The sequence below is a fragment of the Xiphophorus hellerii genome, chromosome 1 (genome assembly GCF_003331165.1).
Source record: "Xiphophorus hellerii strain 12219 chromosome 1, Xiphophorus_hellerii-4.1, whole genome shotgun sequence".
NCBI classification, from domain to species: Eukaryota; Metazoa; Chordata; class Actinopteri; order Cyprinodontiformes; family Poeciliidae; genus Xiphophorus; species Xiphophorus hellerii.
This window is the reverse complement of record NC_045672.1, coordinates 7,973,770-7,991,489: the sequence shown is the minus strand read 5'-3', so window position 1 is coordinate 7,991,489 and position 17,720 is coordinate 7,973,770. Positions and strand designations below refer to the sequence as shown.

Below are 17,720 nucleotides of genomic sequence, written 5' to 3'. Positions count from 1 at the left end.
CCAAAAATGCAAGGATGTGATAAGAGAAAAGCGAAGGCTATTACACAGAAAAGTAGTAAGATGATGGAAAAAAAGGCATGATGAGAATAAGCAAGGATGAATTTGAGGGCTTTCATGAGTTAAGGTACTTCATGGAGTCAAGCTTTAACATTTTGAGACATTAATTAAAATAAGCAAATAGAAAGGCAAAGGCCAGTTTTATTTTTAAAAATTCAAGGAGAAAATGCAATCTCTGACATGCTAAGCATGAATTTATCAGGTGGTGGTCCAGTGTTGACTATATGCTTAACATAATCAACTTGCGGTGCCCTGCGTTTGACTTTGAGGATTCGAGCCCGGGAGTAGCAAACAGCAGTGAGACGGTTACAATGACGGACAGCGTTGTCATAACAATTCTCATCCCTCCCAAGGACACATCTCATTTAAGCTCAAGTGAACAGATAGTGTGCAGCCACTTTACATATATTTGGTAGTCCAAAGCTGCACCTGTCAAATAAGGTTAACCATCAGGGTTGCTATAGACAAGAAAAAGGGAAGAAAACGGATAAGCTCGATCTACTTTGCAAAGGATATGGCCTAAATTGCAGTGGCAGCTGTAAAGTGGGCCTGTGCTTGTATGCCAAGGAAATGAAAAGTGGGATCAAGGAAATCATCAAGTTCCAGAAAGCAGTATTGGCAAAGGTGCGTCAATGCCATTGTGCCCATCTATAATTTTAAAAAGTGTGGTAAACAGTAACCTCAGAGTGATGAATTGTATGCAAGATAATATTCAGGCATTGTATGTGTACCTAGATAGGAGAGTGACAGGGATATTTACTGTTTGTTGAGGTAATTTGTTCTCCCTTGTAAACACATTCTGTATAATATGCATGAAAATGCTGTGGGATGTAAGATAAGGTAAAAGACACACTGCTTTAAGAATATAGATAAACCAGAATGCATCCCTCAGTCTGTACTTGGAGCTCATTTTTCTCACTGAATTTCTATTCAGTAGTAAAAGCAAGTCAGCTGTCAGAGCTGCAGCGTCCTCCAAGAGTTTATTTTACTTTTTTAAATCCCACAATATGATTACATACCTATTGCAAGAAACTTTATTATGGCTGCACAAAATGTGTCAAAGGCATATGAAAACTGAAATGATTGTGCTGGTTGTGAAGACTTGGCCTTACTGTGTTTTGGCAGTCAGCATTGATGAGTTGCAACAGAAGGCTCTCAAACTTCTCCAGGGAAGGCTGGAGGGAAATGGTCAGTTTATCCAGGGTGAAGGGCGTCATCTTGAGCAGCTGAGGCCTCAGCAAAGCGTCTCCTGACAACAGAGAGAGTATGGCGTCAACATACACGCACACGCATATACACAATATTTACATGACTCTTTTCAATAACATTCAAAGCCCCCACTGAGAGGAAAGGGGTTTCCTCTTTGGGGTTAATGAGGAGGGTAATACACCATCTTTGATAGTGTGATAGTAGTGAAGTCTAACATGACAGAAATATAACTCAATACAAATAAAACAATGATTCACACGTTTTTAGCCAATCTATACCTTCATGGGAATTACATGTAATTTACCAAAAATAAATTGTAGCATTATAAATGACTGGAAGCATAAACATAATGTGACTGATTCTGACAGATAGGTTACATAATTGTTTTTTGAAGGTATGTGTATAATTTTTGTGCCAAGAAATCCTTTGTTGACTGGAACTTGATAAATGTTCAGCATGTCCATTATTGACCAGTGACTAATCAGGGGATGCTGTAAACAACAGTCTTCGGTCTGGATGTTGATACTGAGTGAGGAAAAGTTGCAGTTTAATAATTTCGGTATCAGTAAGGTGTTGAGACATGTAAAAGAGACATATAAAAGGTTTAAAGTGCTATTTAAAAGAAATCTGTACTTTTGTATGATATTGGGGTGACACCATTGTTGTTGTTGATAACAGGAAGGCTAAATGAAGAACTGGGTTATGATCTACCAAAATCAGTAAAATATTATATTTTAGTTATTTTAGAGTGCAGTATTGAGAATAAATTGATATCTGTTCAAAGTCCTTTTGTCAGCTTGTATAAAGTCAGTTATAAGGAATTGAATTAAAGCTGATCAAGTGATTTAAAATGTTGACTGCAATATATTTGGTAACTGTTTAAGAAGAGACCTGTCTAGAAAAATGGACAATGTCTGCAAGAACATTGTCAATCATACAGTTTGAGTGTTACTCAAACTGTATGATTGTTTTGCGTGCTTTTAATAATAAAAATTTAACCATTTAACCAAAAGAGACCATATTAGAACATTTTCTTGATATAAATTGAATCAAAACTGATTTAAATTAAGTATTTCAGCCAACGGATGAAGTTTGAAAGTCTGACTTCCAGACACAACAAAAACGGGCAGTTTGTTTATATTTGGCTAAAGAGTAATGCCTCTATCCAATGTTTTATTGCAGCCCCCGTCTCTGAAGCACAAAGTCTAGTTATTCTGAATGCTGTGCGAATATCAAGCTGGTGGCTGTGGTCTTAAAAGGCAGCTTAGGTCTCTGCTGCTCACAGCCCCAGAACATGAAGAGGATTAGCTTGCTACCATACCTCCCACTGACTCCCAATGATTATAGCTCTGCTCTGTCAGACTTCATTACGTTCCCCCTTAGAAACTTACTTTCTAAGTACTGCAGACATTTCAACTTCTGCTGGAACCAAGTTTCTAAAAAAAGACCACTGTGATGAATGTCCTGTATGTTATTGTGACAGCTGGAGGAAGATGAGTGTGCAGTTTTGTATGCAATAATGGATTACGCTTGATGCACCAAATACAATAAGTTAAGCCAAGTCATATATGACTAGATTAAATTCAAAAGAACCTATTTAGTTAGTTTACTTCTTTGTTCAGCAGTTTGGCTGAGGACCCAAAGAGCAATGCAGAAAAATCTGTATTTCTGTAATTTTGGAATGAGAAGTCCATAAAAACACAAATATGTTTTTGTAGATTTTTGTTAAGAAAACAACTTGTGATCATAACTATGTAGAATTAAGTGGTACAAATCCTGTCAGAGCACAAAGTATGGTATTTGAAAATATATCGTCTCAATATCTCTAAAAACAAAATAAAGAATAGTTCAAGAAATTAACAATATGGACAAAATTAAATGCTATGTTATGAATGGCTATTAATAGTAAAAAACCATTTAATAGAGCAGAGTAAAAAGTGTTTTAATAAATGTTCATTTTATGGTTAGTCATGTAAGCAAAAAAAAGATAAAATACTATGTCAGCTGTTTGGATAATGGTTGCTCTTGAATGTTGTGATATTACTCTTTAAATTTAATTGCCCAGCTCCTGAATTCATGTGGTAATGCAGAACTGGGAAATCCAAATGTTAAAGCAAGACAGGAGTATCCAACAGCAGCTGTATCCGCAGGCACTTATTATGAGCACCAGACCTCTGCTTTACTGATTCGTCCAACACCATACGAAACTAAAGCAATGAAAGCCATTAGCAAAAATTTTTTTGGTGAGGCCAAAAAATACTGGCATATTTTACAGGTTCACAATAATTGATTTTTAGAGTATTTCTGGATGCCCAGATGTCATATTTCCTCATTATGATACACAGATAATTTAATATTTCAGATGATGCGGGTAAAAGACTGACAAAAACTACTACACTTTTCAACAAATTGAGCTGGTTGGAATATTTACAACAGTGAAAAACACATGCAAGCATAATGTGAAAACTGAAGGCATTCCAGCAATGTGGCTCATTAACACTGTTTTAATACCAAACATGTCAACCCAATAGCCAGATGTAGGTTGAGAAACAGAATGCATGTTGGTTACCCAGCCTGAATGCTCAACTAATTAGCCAGTATCTATCAGCTTGTTATGCTTGTTTTTCTTCAAAAGGCCAGAGAGAAAAACAATGTATTGCACTGCTACAGTAGCAGTAGGAATAATAGGAGATTTTCTTTTTAAAATTAAAATAATAATAATATGTTAGACATTGTTGTTTTAATATTTCAAATAACATATTATTGATGCAGACCGTAAAGACTGGTAAAAAATAATAAACAAGTTCCTCCTCTGCATCCAAACACTACTATATGATTATGACACTGCACACAATGTCATTACAAAGGCAACTATGATTCAATAACGTGCAAATTGTGCGGATATGTTTAAATTTTGTTGAAAAACAACAAATAAACGTACAGAGTTGGTTGGGTGAACAAACTCTTGCCTAAGATCAGAAGGCTGTTAGTCATCAGTAGCACACTGCTGGCGGATGTTTAGTGTACTACGGAGCAGAAAGCTAACATCATTTCTTCCTACATCCAGTGGGTGGCGCAGGTTGCTACAATCGATAGTAGCCACACTGGCTCACTCACTAGTAAGAAACAGGCGCACCCAATACAACACTTTCATTCTTGTGGCTAAGAGGTTGCCAGGCGACTGTGCCAAAAGGCGTTTCCAAATTCGAGCAGAGAGTCCGAGCAGAGTCCAAGTCTGAGCACGAGGAGATGTTTCGAGTACAATCATTCCAAGTTTTGAGAAGAAAGACATAAAGTCCTGCTTTCAGACTGAAAATGTGTGCTTTTGGATTATGGCAGAAAAATTCCCCCATATACAGTATTTCCTAATACTCATCACCGTGCCATCAGAGTTTATTCTCCTAAACTGAAGCCTCATGTTTTACCAGATGTAAAAAGCTCACCTGTTGGAGAAGGAATGAGCCCAGGTATGTTGTCCTCTCCAGACACAAGCGCATGCTCAGGAAGCAGATGCACTGCAGAATTCAGTGAAGGATGCGTTTTCATCACACAGTCCAAATGTGCTCCATCAATTACCTTCAGTAGGTTGCCATCTGCAAAAAGACAACAAAATGCATGATTTCATGAGAAGCAAGCAAAACTTACAAACAAGTTCAATATGATATTTCAACCTGGCCATTAGCATCACCTCATCCAAATAAAAGTTATCCATCTTTTCAGTGTCAGGTTCCAATATCCCCACCAGAAGCAGGGAAGTCACCTGGCAACATAGCATCCAAAGTGCACCCAATTTTTCAATCTTTCATTTGGCTGTTTGTGACGTAGCTGCAATGTTCCACTCCGCTGCAGGCATCATTTTCACGGACTAAAACTGAAATGACAGCCATTCAGCTCGAAACCCAAAGAACCGCTGCGGCATAGATGAGGCGCGAGACATGAGCAATGAGTTAGACATTGTCATCTTTCACGGAGGTCATTCAGAGACAAGTAGCAACCCACAACTCCTGTCATCAACACAAAGCACAGATCATTTGGGAGGTGGGAGTAGTAGTGTTTGATACGCTGGCGTACGTTGGCTTCGATCAAGCCTGACCAGCATAACAATTTTTCACCGTGGCAGGGTTAATGACTGGACCTTGAACAGCACTGGTTACGACAGACCAAGCTTCATTCACACTCATGAGTGGCTCAACAAGTTGGTGCAGCGCAATCTGGAGGGGAGTCATTGTACAAGCAGAAATGATGCTGCAACCTGAGCTCACCATTTTGATTTCTAATCGTTTCTGAAACTTGGTTGTTGCTTTATTTTCCTGTCAGCACTGCTGAAAAACTACCACTTCAACTGAACACTTTGAGACCCATTAATTTTGGCACATCCCATTCTTTCTATTATATGCAGTCACCTGCTCCCCTTAGCTGCACTCTTCTGCAAACTAAATACACAGTTCATCAATAGGGTGGTAAACATTTACTGTCTAAAAGCACTCTTGGACTAACAGATTGTTTGAAGAAAGTGTTTGTAGTAATTGAAAAGCTTACATTGAGAAAAACATCTGAAGAAGACCTATACATGGGGACCATACAAACAGTTAATTCCAGCTTTACAGCCCCTTGTTTAAGAACAACAAACAGCACTGTCACTATGAACATCCACTAAAATTATTAATGTCTGACATTCAAATAAGAACAAGCACTGCTGATTTACAGAACCTTTCCTCCATATACAGTTTCCAGCATTCCATATCAAGCAACAAGACATTTGAACATCACACGATGCTGCTCAATTGCCTCAGAGTAAAGCATGTCAAACATCAGAAGGATGAAATCCAGGATTTAAGCTGTGATCAACATGAAATCACTGGAAGAGCCAACAGAGGACATTGCAACTGCCTTGATCTTTAAGTCACTGTGGAGGAGATTGAGGGAGAAGGATGATGATGATGGACTGGATTCCTGCGTTCTCCTTCCCTCTGCTAGTGACTCATCTCAGTCAAAAAGCTTCGACTCTCTCTTGCAGCTCACTAACAACAAGAAAGGTGCTTAAATCTAAAAATGAAAAAGGAAACATCCATGGTTGCAGGACAGTTTAACCTCTTCTGCAAACACTTTGAGTCACAGAAGCAGCTTTTATTGAAAAGTCATTTTTTACCGTAACACAGCAAAGATGAATGAAGAAAGGAAAAAGAAAAAAAAAAAGCAAAATCATAGAACTTTCTTGACACAGATGGCACCCAGGTGTCAGATTCTTTTTCATCATTTATGTCTTGGTATTTATTATGCATCAGGCTCATGTTGCAGTCAGATGCTGTGCATAGATTAGAAAACTATTCCAAAATATCCTTACAGCAGTACCAGTGGTGTGGTACCTCAGAGTTGGTTGAGCAGCTACTTGGCAAGAGATGTGAAAAAGGGGAACCTGGAAGGCTTGGGGGACAAAAAAGACTCAGAATGAGGAGAACAGAAATTGTAACTCTGGGAAAACACTAAAATGGAAGAAAAAGCATGCGAGCATGAGATGAAGTAATATTTATATTCATCAGTGTCAACTAACAATCACTGACAGAAGGATTTTAATTTCACTATGTAATATGTTATAATCTCACATGTTCTGTGCAAAAATTGGGTTCGCAGTATAAATTATTTCCATACTGTTAGGTCTGGTGGAGAGCTGCATGTGACGACTGCTGGTATTACAACACAAAAGGAAGCCAGGTATTCTGGTCTACAGTCTTGCAGGTAATGATTTCTGGTTGGCATGAACAATTCTTTTTAAATGCTGGAATGCAATAACCTTGCCTAACCAGAGCTAATCTGGTCTGTGTTTCAATAGAGTGTTAAGATACACACCTTTAAGTAAATAATGTGTCAGCATTGTTTTAGTTTATGTAGCTACTTCTCTTGTTAAAACAACAGAACTACATGAATCATAGATTTCTTCGACATGTAGAAAAATTTAGTGACACAAGGTGCTAAGACATAGAATAGAATATACTTTATTGATTTCCAAGAGAAAATTGCTTATTTGTTGACAAGCTACTCCATCTGTGGTATTAAATACCAATAACACATAGACATGATTACTACTTAATATATGCAAGTATTACTCAAAGATCACACCAAATATTTAATTTTAACAACACAATTTTAACAACATAATCTCATGCTACTCTATGCATAAGCCCTGTCTGCACCATTTCAGATTTAATCATCTCATGCCGAAAAGTTCAAGTGGTTTCAATAATTAAGCAGCTCAACCTATTTTCTGTATAATGTAGCTAATAAAATATTGGATTACTTGGGGTAATCCGCAGATAGAGCATTGAACTTTCAGCCTAAGATGGTTCGGTAATCATTAACTATAGAAAATAAATGCTTTCAGTGATATTACAGTAAAAGCAACTTGCGATATAAACATGTTACAAAGTAGGGGTGTATTAAAAACAATGCCTCTGTTAACAGGACACGACTTTGTGTTGTAACATGCTATTCATTGCCTTACATCTAGATTTGCATTAAAAAAAAGTGTTCATAGATATACCAACAAATATGACCGGAAAAGAGAGTGGATCTTTTCTGTATTTTTCCACTGAGAAGATGAATCTGCTTTGGACATCTGGTGAAGATTTCACTAAAAAGTAATGAAGCTCAGCAGAAAAAAAAAAAAAAACATATTTCTGGTACTTTAGCCAAGACTGAATAAGTGATCGAATGTATACTTGTAAGAGATGCTGCTTCTGGTGTTTCTGTAGCATTCAACTTGCTCCTTAGTACAATGGAGATATTTGAATATGTTACATGATGAATACTGCATACATTAAAAAAAAACTAAAAACACAGCAAAACAATGGGTCAAATGACATACAGAAATTTTCATATGGTAATTATGTGGCACTTCTTTATCTGTCTAGACTTATTGCCTTTACTCTCAGAAGCTAAGTCTACTCATTTTAATTTTGCTGCATACACTATTAATCTAAAGATTAAAAGACAGCTACCCATTTATTTTGAACAGCTCATTTAATCTTAGGAGTTTTAATCCAGTTTCAGCACCTAAATTTAGTTTGTTTATTTATATATTTATATATATATATATATATATATATATATATATATATATATAGGGCCTGTGCTCCATTTATTTGGGGGAAAAAACTATTCAAAACATATTTTTAAAAAAGCACCCTCAAGTAATAGGATGTGCAGCACATGCATAAAAATTACCTTGATAATATGTATGTAGAACTAAATTCATATGTAGGATGTATCAGGAGTTATCCTGCATACACGAACACAATGCAACTCCCTGTTGACATACTTTACCCTCCTACTAAAAAAATGCACAGCAGAGACTATAATTCTCCAGAAATTTTAAGGAACCTCAAGCTGTCCAAAAACATACCAATGCTTTTTTGCTGTTACATCATTCAACATTTTTACTTGCTTCACGTTGAAGGGATGAGGAAATCGTACAACAGCACACTAGATGGAACTGTAGAGAGTCCAACAGTGCTCAAAAAACATATCAATAATCAAATCCCTGATCGTAAAGAAATCCACATCTGCACTGCAGAGAAAATGCTGCAGTTGAAAATTCATTCCATCCTGATCTTCCGCAGTTTTAAGATTTTCTATCAGGGAAGTATTTTAGCTCCATCAAAGCATGCTTCTCTGTAAAAAGTCAATAAAGATTTGTAAAAGAAAGTAACAGCTTATGCTGATTTGCACCAGAAAAAAGAAAGTCACAGCGATGCCCTTTTCTAAGCCGTCTCTGTATTTTTACAATTCAGGTAAGATTAAGCAGACATTTATTTGAGCTAATTAGCATTTAAAGAAAAAAAAAAAATACCAGAGCTTTTCTTGATGGAAATACATTTCTTCACTGTAAACTGAAACCTAAGATAGTTTTCATCTCAAATCACACTAAACTCCATTCTGAAATCATTCAAACTGTGATAAACAAAACTAATTATTTCCATCCTGATGTAAATACTTCTGATAAACATTTCCTTCAATACCATTTATGTTGGACTTACGCATAAACAGTTCTTTTAATCTAAAATCAGCAACGGTTAATACTTAAATCTTAAATCACATGTTTCATGTCAGCAACAAACGTATGCTGTGTGTGGATAAAGCAAAACAGATCATACTTGTTCACAGAACTGAAAACATAAACCATACCTGTTCAGGCGGTACAAGTAAAGGATTCCTTTGAAGTTCACTGAAGAAGTAGTAAGTTTTGTGTAGGTGATGAAGAGGAATGTATGAATAAAAACCATGTTAAACAAGCCAAAGTGTTTCTTCATCTTTATTACAAGGAAGCATTTTTGTTCACCAGAAACAAAACATGTCACAGCACTCTTTCTTCCCCTACACACAAAGTGAATGCATTATTCTATGGCACAAGATAAAGATATGCTAATGTGAACACAAACTACCATCTGTTTAACACATTAAGAGGTCTCCAGAGTTGCCCTCCCCCCTTCCTTCTGATTTAGTCTTTTTTCTGTTCCTTCCCCTTTCCTCCCAGTTGGTAAGAAGAGAAGCTCAGATCAAACCAATGTGTTTATGCCTCCTTTTGCACTTTCTTCTCCCTCCTGTTTTTGCATCCCTGGATGCAATAAACTTTATGCAACTTTTTTCCTGTTGTCATCCCTCCTTTTCTGTCTGAAGGCCTGGACAGAATTTTGATTTGTCTGCCAGGATTAGTCTATCTTTTTACTTAAGCTTCTTTTTCTGTCAGCATCAAAACCAACAGCCAGTTCTCCCTGTGTTTATGAGAATAGTCACTGTATTTGAGCTCAATCCTCAGGCACAGACGGAATTATCTAAAGTAATAACATTTAAGAAACAATGATAATTGCATTTTGACTCGCTATTGAGAATTTGGACATTTCATAATTTTGTGTTCCTGCTCTTAACCTGTCTATGAAAGGCAATATTTTCAAGAGAGAAGTGTGCTTTAGAGTCTGTGTGTTGTTAGTGTTTCTTACATTGTGAGGCCCATTTTTCAAACAAATACTACGCCGTGAGGAGCCGCTGTTCCTTGTTGGGCCCAAAGAGAGCTACAAAAAAAGTTGTGCCGTTTTTGAAATTAATATATAAAACTGCATTGACTTCCATTAATTTTTCATTCAACGTACTTGTAAAGATAGACAGAGAGATACATAGATAGACATGTAATGTGTCTTTGCTTCTGTGTGTGCGTGTGTTTTTATAAAACCAAGCTAGTGACTGGCAGGGCATAAACACCACTTGGTAGAACCTACACTGCATCCCACCCAAGACCTTTTCTGGAATCTAGTAATATATCATTCCTGCACATCCAAATCCACACACAGTTCTTTATGACTAAATAAAATAAGTGCATTTTCTTGGATTTCTTTTCCAACAAATAACTTCAATTATTGACATTCCATGACTGGAAGGGCAAATATGATGGAAGATCTGATAGTATTTATAGACTGAGATCTAAAATTCTACTTTTTGGCTACGCTTCCATACAAGCCGAGAGGAAGTAGCAGGAATACTGGCATGACTGTTTTCATTAATGGGGGCAAGGATTATTCTGTATTTTTTTATAGAATAAGGGGAAGCTTAGAGGTGTATGTAAAAAGTTTCTTTGAAGTTCTCTAAATAAGTAAATTGAAGACTGAAAAAGACTGAAACCCACATTATTGCCTGAAAACAAGGAGAGCAAGCAACAACTTGGTATATTGGCCTCCTCTGTCAAAAAAAGTTCTTTGGTCCACTTCTTTGATTTGAACCAAAAACAGAATTACTTTTTTAGTTTGGTGCAGTTTGATTTCACATTGTGCTTTGTTGCAAGTGAATTACAATTAGTAAACAAAGCCACAATCATTGCTTCGACCAACCAAAATGATGGGAGTGGGACAGATCACAGTACAGAAAAAACAAACATTGGATGTCATTTCTGTCATGAATGTTAACAGAACACACGTTCCGGTATTTACAACTGCAATACCATTTTAAATGTCAAGAGCAGTTCATTCAACGCTGCAAGCCAAAGACAATGAGATGGTCTGGGTATCCTGACCAACATGCTGCCAAGCAACGGTGGCTTGTGAAGCCCAAAATAATAGCTCTCTTTTAATATCTGGGACTCTTTCAGGCAGTGTTGCAGCAAGGAAGAAGACTTTCAGTAGACAACAGAAAGGCTGAACAAAGAAATGCAAAAATTGCTATGCTTTATCCTTTTGGGCTTCCAGACAGAATATTTTCAGAAAACAAGAGTCCAAAGTAAACAGCATTTCAAGCTGGATTACTTCATCAACATTCTGAATCGGACTGGGGAATGTTGACATCTATGTTTGTGCCATTGGTTTCCAATCAAGTTCTGTCACATTCCTTTTACATTGTGAATTCATTCAGCACAACCTGATCTTAAAACTTTTTACATACAGTAGTTTGTCACTTTGCACACACACAATGCACTCACTGAGATTATTTATTTTCCTTTAGTTTCACAGTGAGAAAAAAAAACCATGAACACATTTTCTTATGCAAAAATCATAACACTGCCTTCCAGGAGGCAAAACATTCTCCTTTTTGACCTTTTCTTTCTGTCTGATTTGCTGAATGTTGTGGCACTTTCTTGTGTGTTGTAAACACAAACGCTACATTTTACCGCAGTCAGTGGATAAATGCCGACCTACCAGAGATCTCCTGTGGACTAACACAGCTGCCCTTGTAAAGGAAACAAGCACCAAAGTTTAAAGAGTAAGACACAGGTTTCATTTCTATTTCTCAACAACAAGGCTTCTTACAAACAGCGCCTTGCAAAAGTACTCATATCCCTTAAACTGTTCAAGGGATATGAACAATTATCATTTATTATCCTCATTATCTTCAGATAAAAGTCATCGCAAACTTATGAAGCTAACTGCTCTGATAATTTTATTATGGAAGTACCTTTGAGAAAAAGCGCTTCAAAAAAAAGTCTTTTGGGATAAATTGAAATATTTAGTTTTTTTTATTTCACTTTAAAATCAAAAATGCCTATAAGAAACAAGAACGGGAACAACGTCAACCGACTGAAAATGAGAATTTCTCATCAAGGAACATCAAGCCAACAGTGTTAGATATGCATGTGTTGCCTTAAGGTTATAGAGCACGCCCAAGAGTCATGATAGCTTATTACTTAATGATGAAATTAGATGCAACACAAAAGCTATTGGGTTTGTTTGTTTTTTTCAAAATGTTCATCTCATGGGGAAAAAAAGAAAAGAAAGTTTGTCTTGTTGTGACAAATCATAATCTTCAAAGGGCTGTTTTTAATGTTATTTACATAACACGATGAAACAACCATGGTTTTCTCTAAATTATACAAACAACTTAAACATTTGAAAAAACTTTTAAAGTAGTCATAATTGCAAACTCAACCTTTCGTGGCTTCTACATAACGAAGCTGATCCTTTAGATTTAGCAGGTATAACAAGTAGAGTAATTTGAAGTTTATCGAAAAAGCAAGATATACTGTATATATATATATTTTTTTTTTTTTAACAAAAACTTTTTTTTACAGGTGTTTTCTAGGTGCTTTTAGGGGAAAATGTTTAAAAGTATTGTTGGGACTAAAACAGGAAAGTAGCCGCATACATAATCTACTACAGTGAGTAAGCCTCTTACTCTTATTATTGGAAATTATTTTAGAGTTTTTACACTTTGTATAAGAGATGGGCTGACTTCTACCCTAAAAGGCAAAACAGGATTCTTATTCCCGAGTTAAAGTTCACTGCCTGAACAAAGAAAAGTCGCCACTAAAGACAAAAAGGCTTCACACTCGCCTTTAACTTTGATGAGAGCATTTATCTGCTGTGGCATTGTTTCGATAAGCTTATGCAATGTCAAAGGATTTATTTCCATCCAGGGTTGCATAAATATTTCACCAAGATCTTGTATTAATGATGGGAGAGTCCAACCACTGAGCAAAGCCTTCTACAGAACATCACAAAGAATCTTAATGGGCTTAAGATCTGAACTCTGTAGTGGCCGATCCATGTGTGAAAACAATGTCTCGTGCTAGAGTCCAGGCTTTATGCTCTCTTGCAAACTAATCAGTTAGCCTCACTGACTAGTGGTTTTCTCATGGCTACAGTTCAAATCACTTGAATTCCCTCCACACTGTGTAGAAAAATGCTTTCACTTTCAATATTAAACAGTTCTACTTTTGTTTGTCTTCGATTTGGTGTCACCAAAAGTTTAAGTGATCACTGATCACGGTCATTCAGGTTTTATTTTTTTTTCCAGCCACATTTTTTCCTCAAAGACAATGGTTCCTCACTATCCTTCCATTATACTGCATAATAATGCATTGGACAGTTCTCAACCCAATTTTAGTAGTTCCTGCAAACTTCTTAGATATTTTCTATGCCTCATGCATCCCAAATTATTGGGATGCAAGATGTTAATCTTAAAACAGATTAACATATTTTCCATGACCACAGGACGCCTTTCCACATGGCTGTTAATCAAATGTGAAAAGTTACTTATTGTATCAACTGGGGTTAAATAACTTACCCATTTGTTCAGTTAAATTTGGGTGGTGACTTTTTAGGGGTCATACTGTGTATTTTTTGAACGGAGCTAAAAGACTTTTCCAATTGATAAACCAGGACCAGTGCTTTATGCAAATCATGGAGGAATACTGTGAGGTGTTATGCCAATAGCACTAACCTTGATGAGCATCTCAGACTTAGTCACGCTACAGAATATGGTGACGACAGGAGGCTGCCATCTGAAGAGGAAAGGAAAGGTGCCATATGGGCGACACAAACTTCAATCAGTTGGTGCTTTGGCAGAGATACTGGCATGTTTTATGTCACTGGAGTTTTCTTCCAGTAAAACATGTTTTGTCATGATTTACTGACTGCCGACAAAACATATCTCATAAATAGGTATTGTAGTCATAAATGATTTTAATTCAAACTTAAGCGATAAAACTAAAAATATGTTTTGTAAGCCATGAAGCTACGTAATCAAAATGTAAAGTTATGAATCAGTTCACCGTATGAGTTGCACATATGAACAGATTGCGGTTTACCATTAAGTCATGGTAAAATCCAACCATGTGTCAGGAATTATAAATATTAAGAGTGGACTTAAAGCTGATTAATCAGTGTGCAACTCAATGTTGAAACCCCCGTGAGAGCTGCAGAAATTTAATAAACTGAGGAAAGTCTATGAACAGCTGTCAGGAACCAAGAAACAGCATTAGCCAACTATTATATATCAAAGCGGGGATTATTTACATTTTTGTTAGTCTCCTTTCAAAAAGGTGTATATTTGTATATTCCATGCAACTATAAACTACAGTATATAATGTTAACTCTGCCTTTTCATTCTGTCAAATGTCTATGAACTAGTCCTGATGGGGCTTTAGAATGAGATTTGTTTTTGTAACTTCAAATATTTAAAATGAAGTCTGAGAGTAGGTCTCAGTAAAGGTCATGAGAGTTATTCTGAATGCAAGTGAATGAAGAATGCTGTAGAACTGCAATACTCACTGTAAAAACTAATGTCTTGACCAATAGGTTTTCATACAGACAATGTGACAGACACCAGCAGCATAATGATTATGTTGAATGCTTGAAATTGGACTATGATAGGAGATGTATAACAATTTATGTTTATAATTGTGTCCCTGTTATTAAATTCATTTTTTAACCTCAATTGTATCTGCAGCACATCAACAATGTCATTTTCCTTCTCTAAGGCCAAATTGTATAATGGTGAACTTATTACAAATTAAATAAATAAAAAGTCTGACCCTCAGGGATTTTTTTCCCTTCAGAATTCTTTCACACAATCGGGAAGGAAACTACCACCATAACGACGGATTCACTTTAACATCATGCAGTCTTTAGACATAAGACACGCACCCGAGTATTTCCCAGTGAAAAGATAAAAAGCATGCACCTTTGCCACAGTGGATGAAAGTTAAAGTGATAAAAAGGGATTTAAACCATCTAAAGGTAAACAAGAATACCAGCAACATGACTCGTAAAACAGAGAAGCAGCATTCCACTAAACAACAGGCTGACACTGAATAATTCAGAGAGCATAAGAGTCCGTTTGAGAGCAAGCTTTCTAATATTCATGTGACATGATAGCCAAGACAGGAAGTCTGGCTCTCGCTGGGCACAATGTTATTCACACGGTAAGGCACAGCAGTGTTTTGTAATTCATAGCCCTGGTTTTAAGCCAACCATTGACATATCAAAACCAACCATGAGCCTCATAAGTAGCTAAGTAGTTAAAAAAAAATTCCCAAATTTTAAATTAAGCTGAATCAGATATTCAAGGACAAAAATCATCTCTCATCCAAAGGTCTGACAATAACTTTCCAAATCTGGAAGAGGCAGGCTACAAGCGGTTGGCTTTTCTAAGCATAATATAGCTAAAAATGGTGAATCAAGAGGTATAAGCATTTTAAAAGTCATTTTAAAGTAAGCAGTCATTTATTTACTGTCCTAAACATTTGCCATCTTGACTTTGAATGATATCTCATGGCTAAAGATCATGTGGATGTGTCTTTTTCCACCTCAGAAGACAAAAGAAGCCTTACCACCTTGGAAATAGATGCCCCTAAATCCTGCATGTATTAATCTAGAAAAATGATTGCCAAATTATTCTTACAGTCAACTGAGTCCTTCAGTGAGGGGTGGAGGAGGCCTCTTGGTGATCCATGGTGTAGATTCAGCCTATGGAATAAAGTGGAACAGATCTTAAAAGCAGGCCTGCAAGCTATAGTAGATCTGACAATCTTAATTTAGCAGTTGACCCGTTTTTAAGGGCATTGCACCGATTGCATCATTAGGAAAGCTGGGGATCAAAGTATTACATTTGCCAGTAATCAGATAGGTTGTGCTTCTCATGTCTTAGTCTGCCTGCTTTCAGCCAGAAACGGTTACTGTTGAGGTAGTGCTCTGCATAATTAAGAAGCCTTGCTAAAAAGACAACCTTCCACCTTCTTAGAATCCAACCGAAATACAGTTATTTAGATGTTCCTCAAAACCTGCTATCATGGAGAAGGAAATCAGTTTTACATGCTGTAATGCAAAGGTAATTTAGTTTGCAGTACAGTTTGTGGCAAGATAGCTGCTTTCACCAACTGCCGTCTGACAGGGGGGATTTGGGGTCAGTTCATCTAATGAGAGGCTGACTGAAGAGGCAGCAGAATGACAGGAAGGACTAAAAAAGAAGAAATCTATCAAATACTATTGTAAACAAAAACCAACATGGCAAACACAGTAAGACAGCAAGACAATGAAAATCATGTAAAAAAACTTAAAGTAGGACATAAGGCTTATTGCTTCCCTTCAAAACTATTAGGAGAAAAGTAAATCAGAGTGAATTTTGGTTCTCCAACAAGATACTGATCATTTTTGTGGTCACAATTTTTCACAATATTAACGGTTGTAACCATCACCAACAAAGACAATACACAATATTAGGTTTACAAGAACAAGAACAGTTTTTTTTAGGAAAACTAAGAGTTGCCATGTTCTGTCTGACCCCGCTCTGTGATTCTTCATGGCTAAGTCTCTCTTGTTCCTAATCGCTCCCATTTTGTTACAACAGCCGACTGTGGAATATTTTGTAGTGAGGAAATTTCATGACTGGACCAATTTCACAGGTGACATCCTATCAAAGTACCAAACTAGATTTCACTGAGCTCCTGAGAGTATAACCCATTCTTTTAGTGATTTGTAGAAGCAGTCTGCAAGCCTAAGTACTTGATTTTATTCACCAGTTGCTATGGAAGGTATAAGAATACCTGAATTAAATTATTTGAATGAGTGATGGAATACCTTTGGTAAAAGTATGACTGTTTCCCTACTTTCCACGATCTGAATTAGTCCCAATGGCAAAGAAGAACATAATTTTTTTTTTCTTTCTGTTTTCATAAATAGAATAAAGCTTTCGTAAATCTCAAAACTGTGTTTTTGAGAAACAATTTAAAGTAGAGTCATCTACTTCTAGGTTTAGTCTAAGGATTTTAGATTGTGAGCTAAAAATTGTCAAAAGAAGCCCAGATTCCTTAAAACATGCCTTTAGTTCAGCACCAATTAAAAATCTAAAGGGGAACCCACATTGGGATTGCTGCAGTTCCTCTCATTAATTGATGTGGGTGAATTGGCCGGAACAGACTAATACTGGATTTCAGTCACAGATATCTGAATGGAAGAGGTTCAAAACCTCTCCAGTGTCTTGCAGAATCAATCACTAACCAGACGCTAAATAGAAAATTATATAGCAGCAATCTTTGCAGCCATTAATAATCCTATCTCTTTGAAGAGCTTAAAATTGCTCGTAACAGGTGACTTTTTTCCATTGTTTTCTACCAGATAAAGATGCAGTCATATAAATGATTTAAAAGTGCAGAGGGCACCTTACATATGTTTTTAAAATCCATGTTGTCAGCCAAAACA

General features: G+C 36.5%; 1 protein-coding gene across 1 annotated transcript in view; it reads right to left on the bottom strand.

Annotated features, from left to right (window-relative positions):
- Nucleotides 1-17,720, bottom strand: part of nphp4 (nephronophthisis 4) — a 171,423-nt gene that overhangs the window by 135,980 nt on the left and 17,723 nt on the right. The window contains exons 4-6 of the mRNA XM_032576022.1: nt 15,925-15,989; nt 4,710-4,859; nt 1,170-1,306 (exon numbers count right to left, since the gene is read on the bottom strand). Of these exons, the coding sequence (XP_032431913.1) occupies nt 1,170-1,306; nt 4,710-4,859; nt 15,925-15,989 (352 nt within the window). The remainder of the gene's footprint in view (nt 1-1,169; nt 1,307-4,709; nt 4,860-15,924; nt 15,990-17,720) is intronic.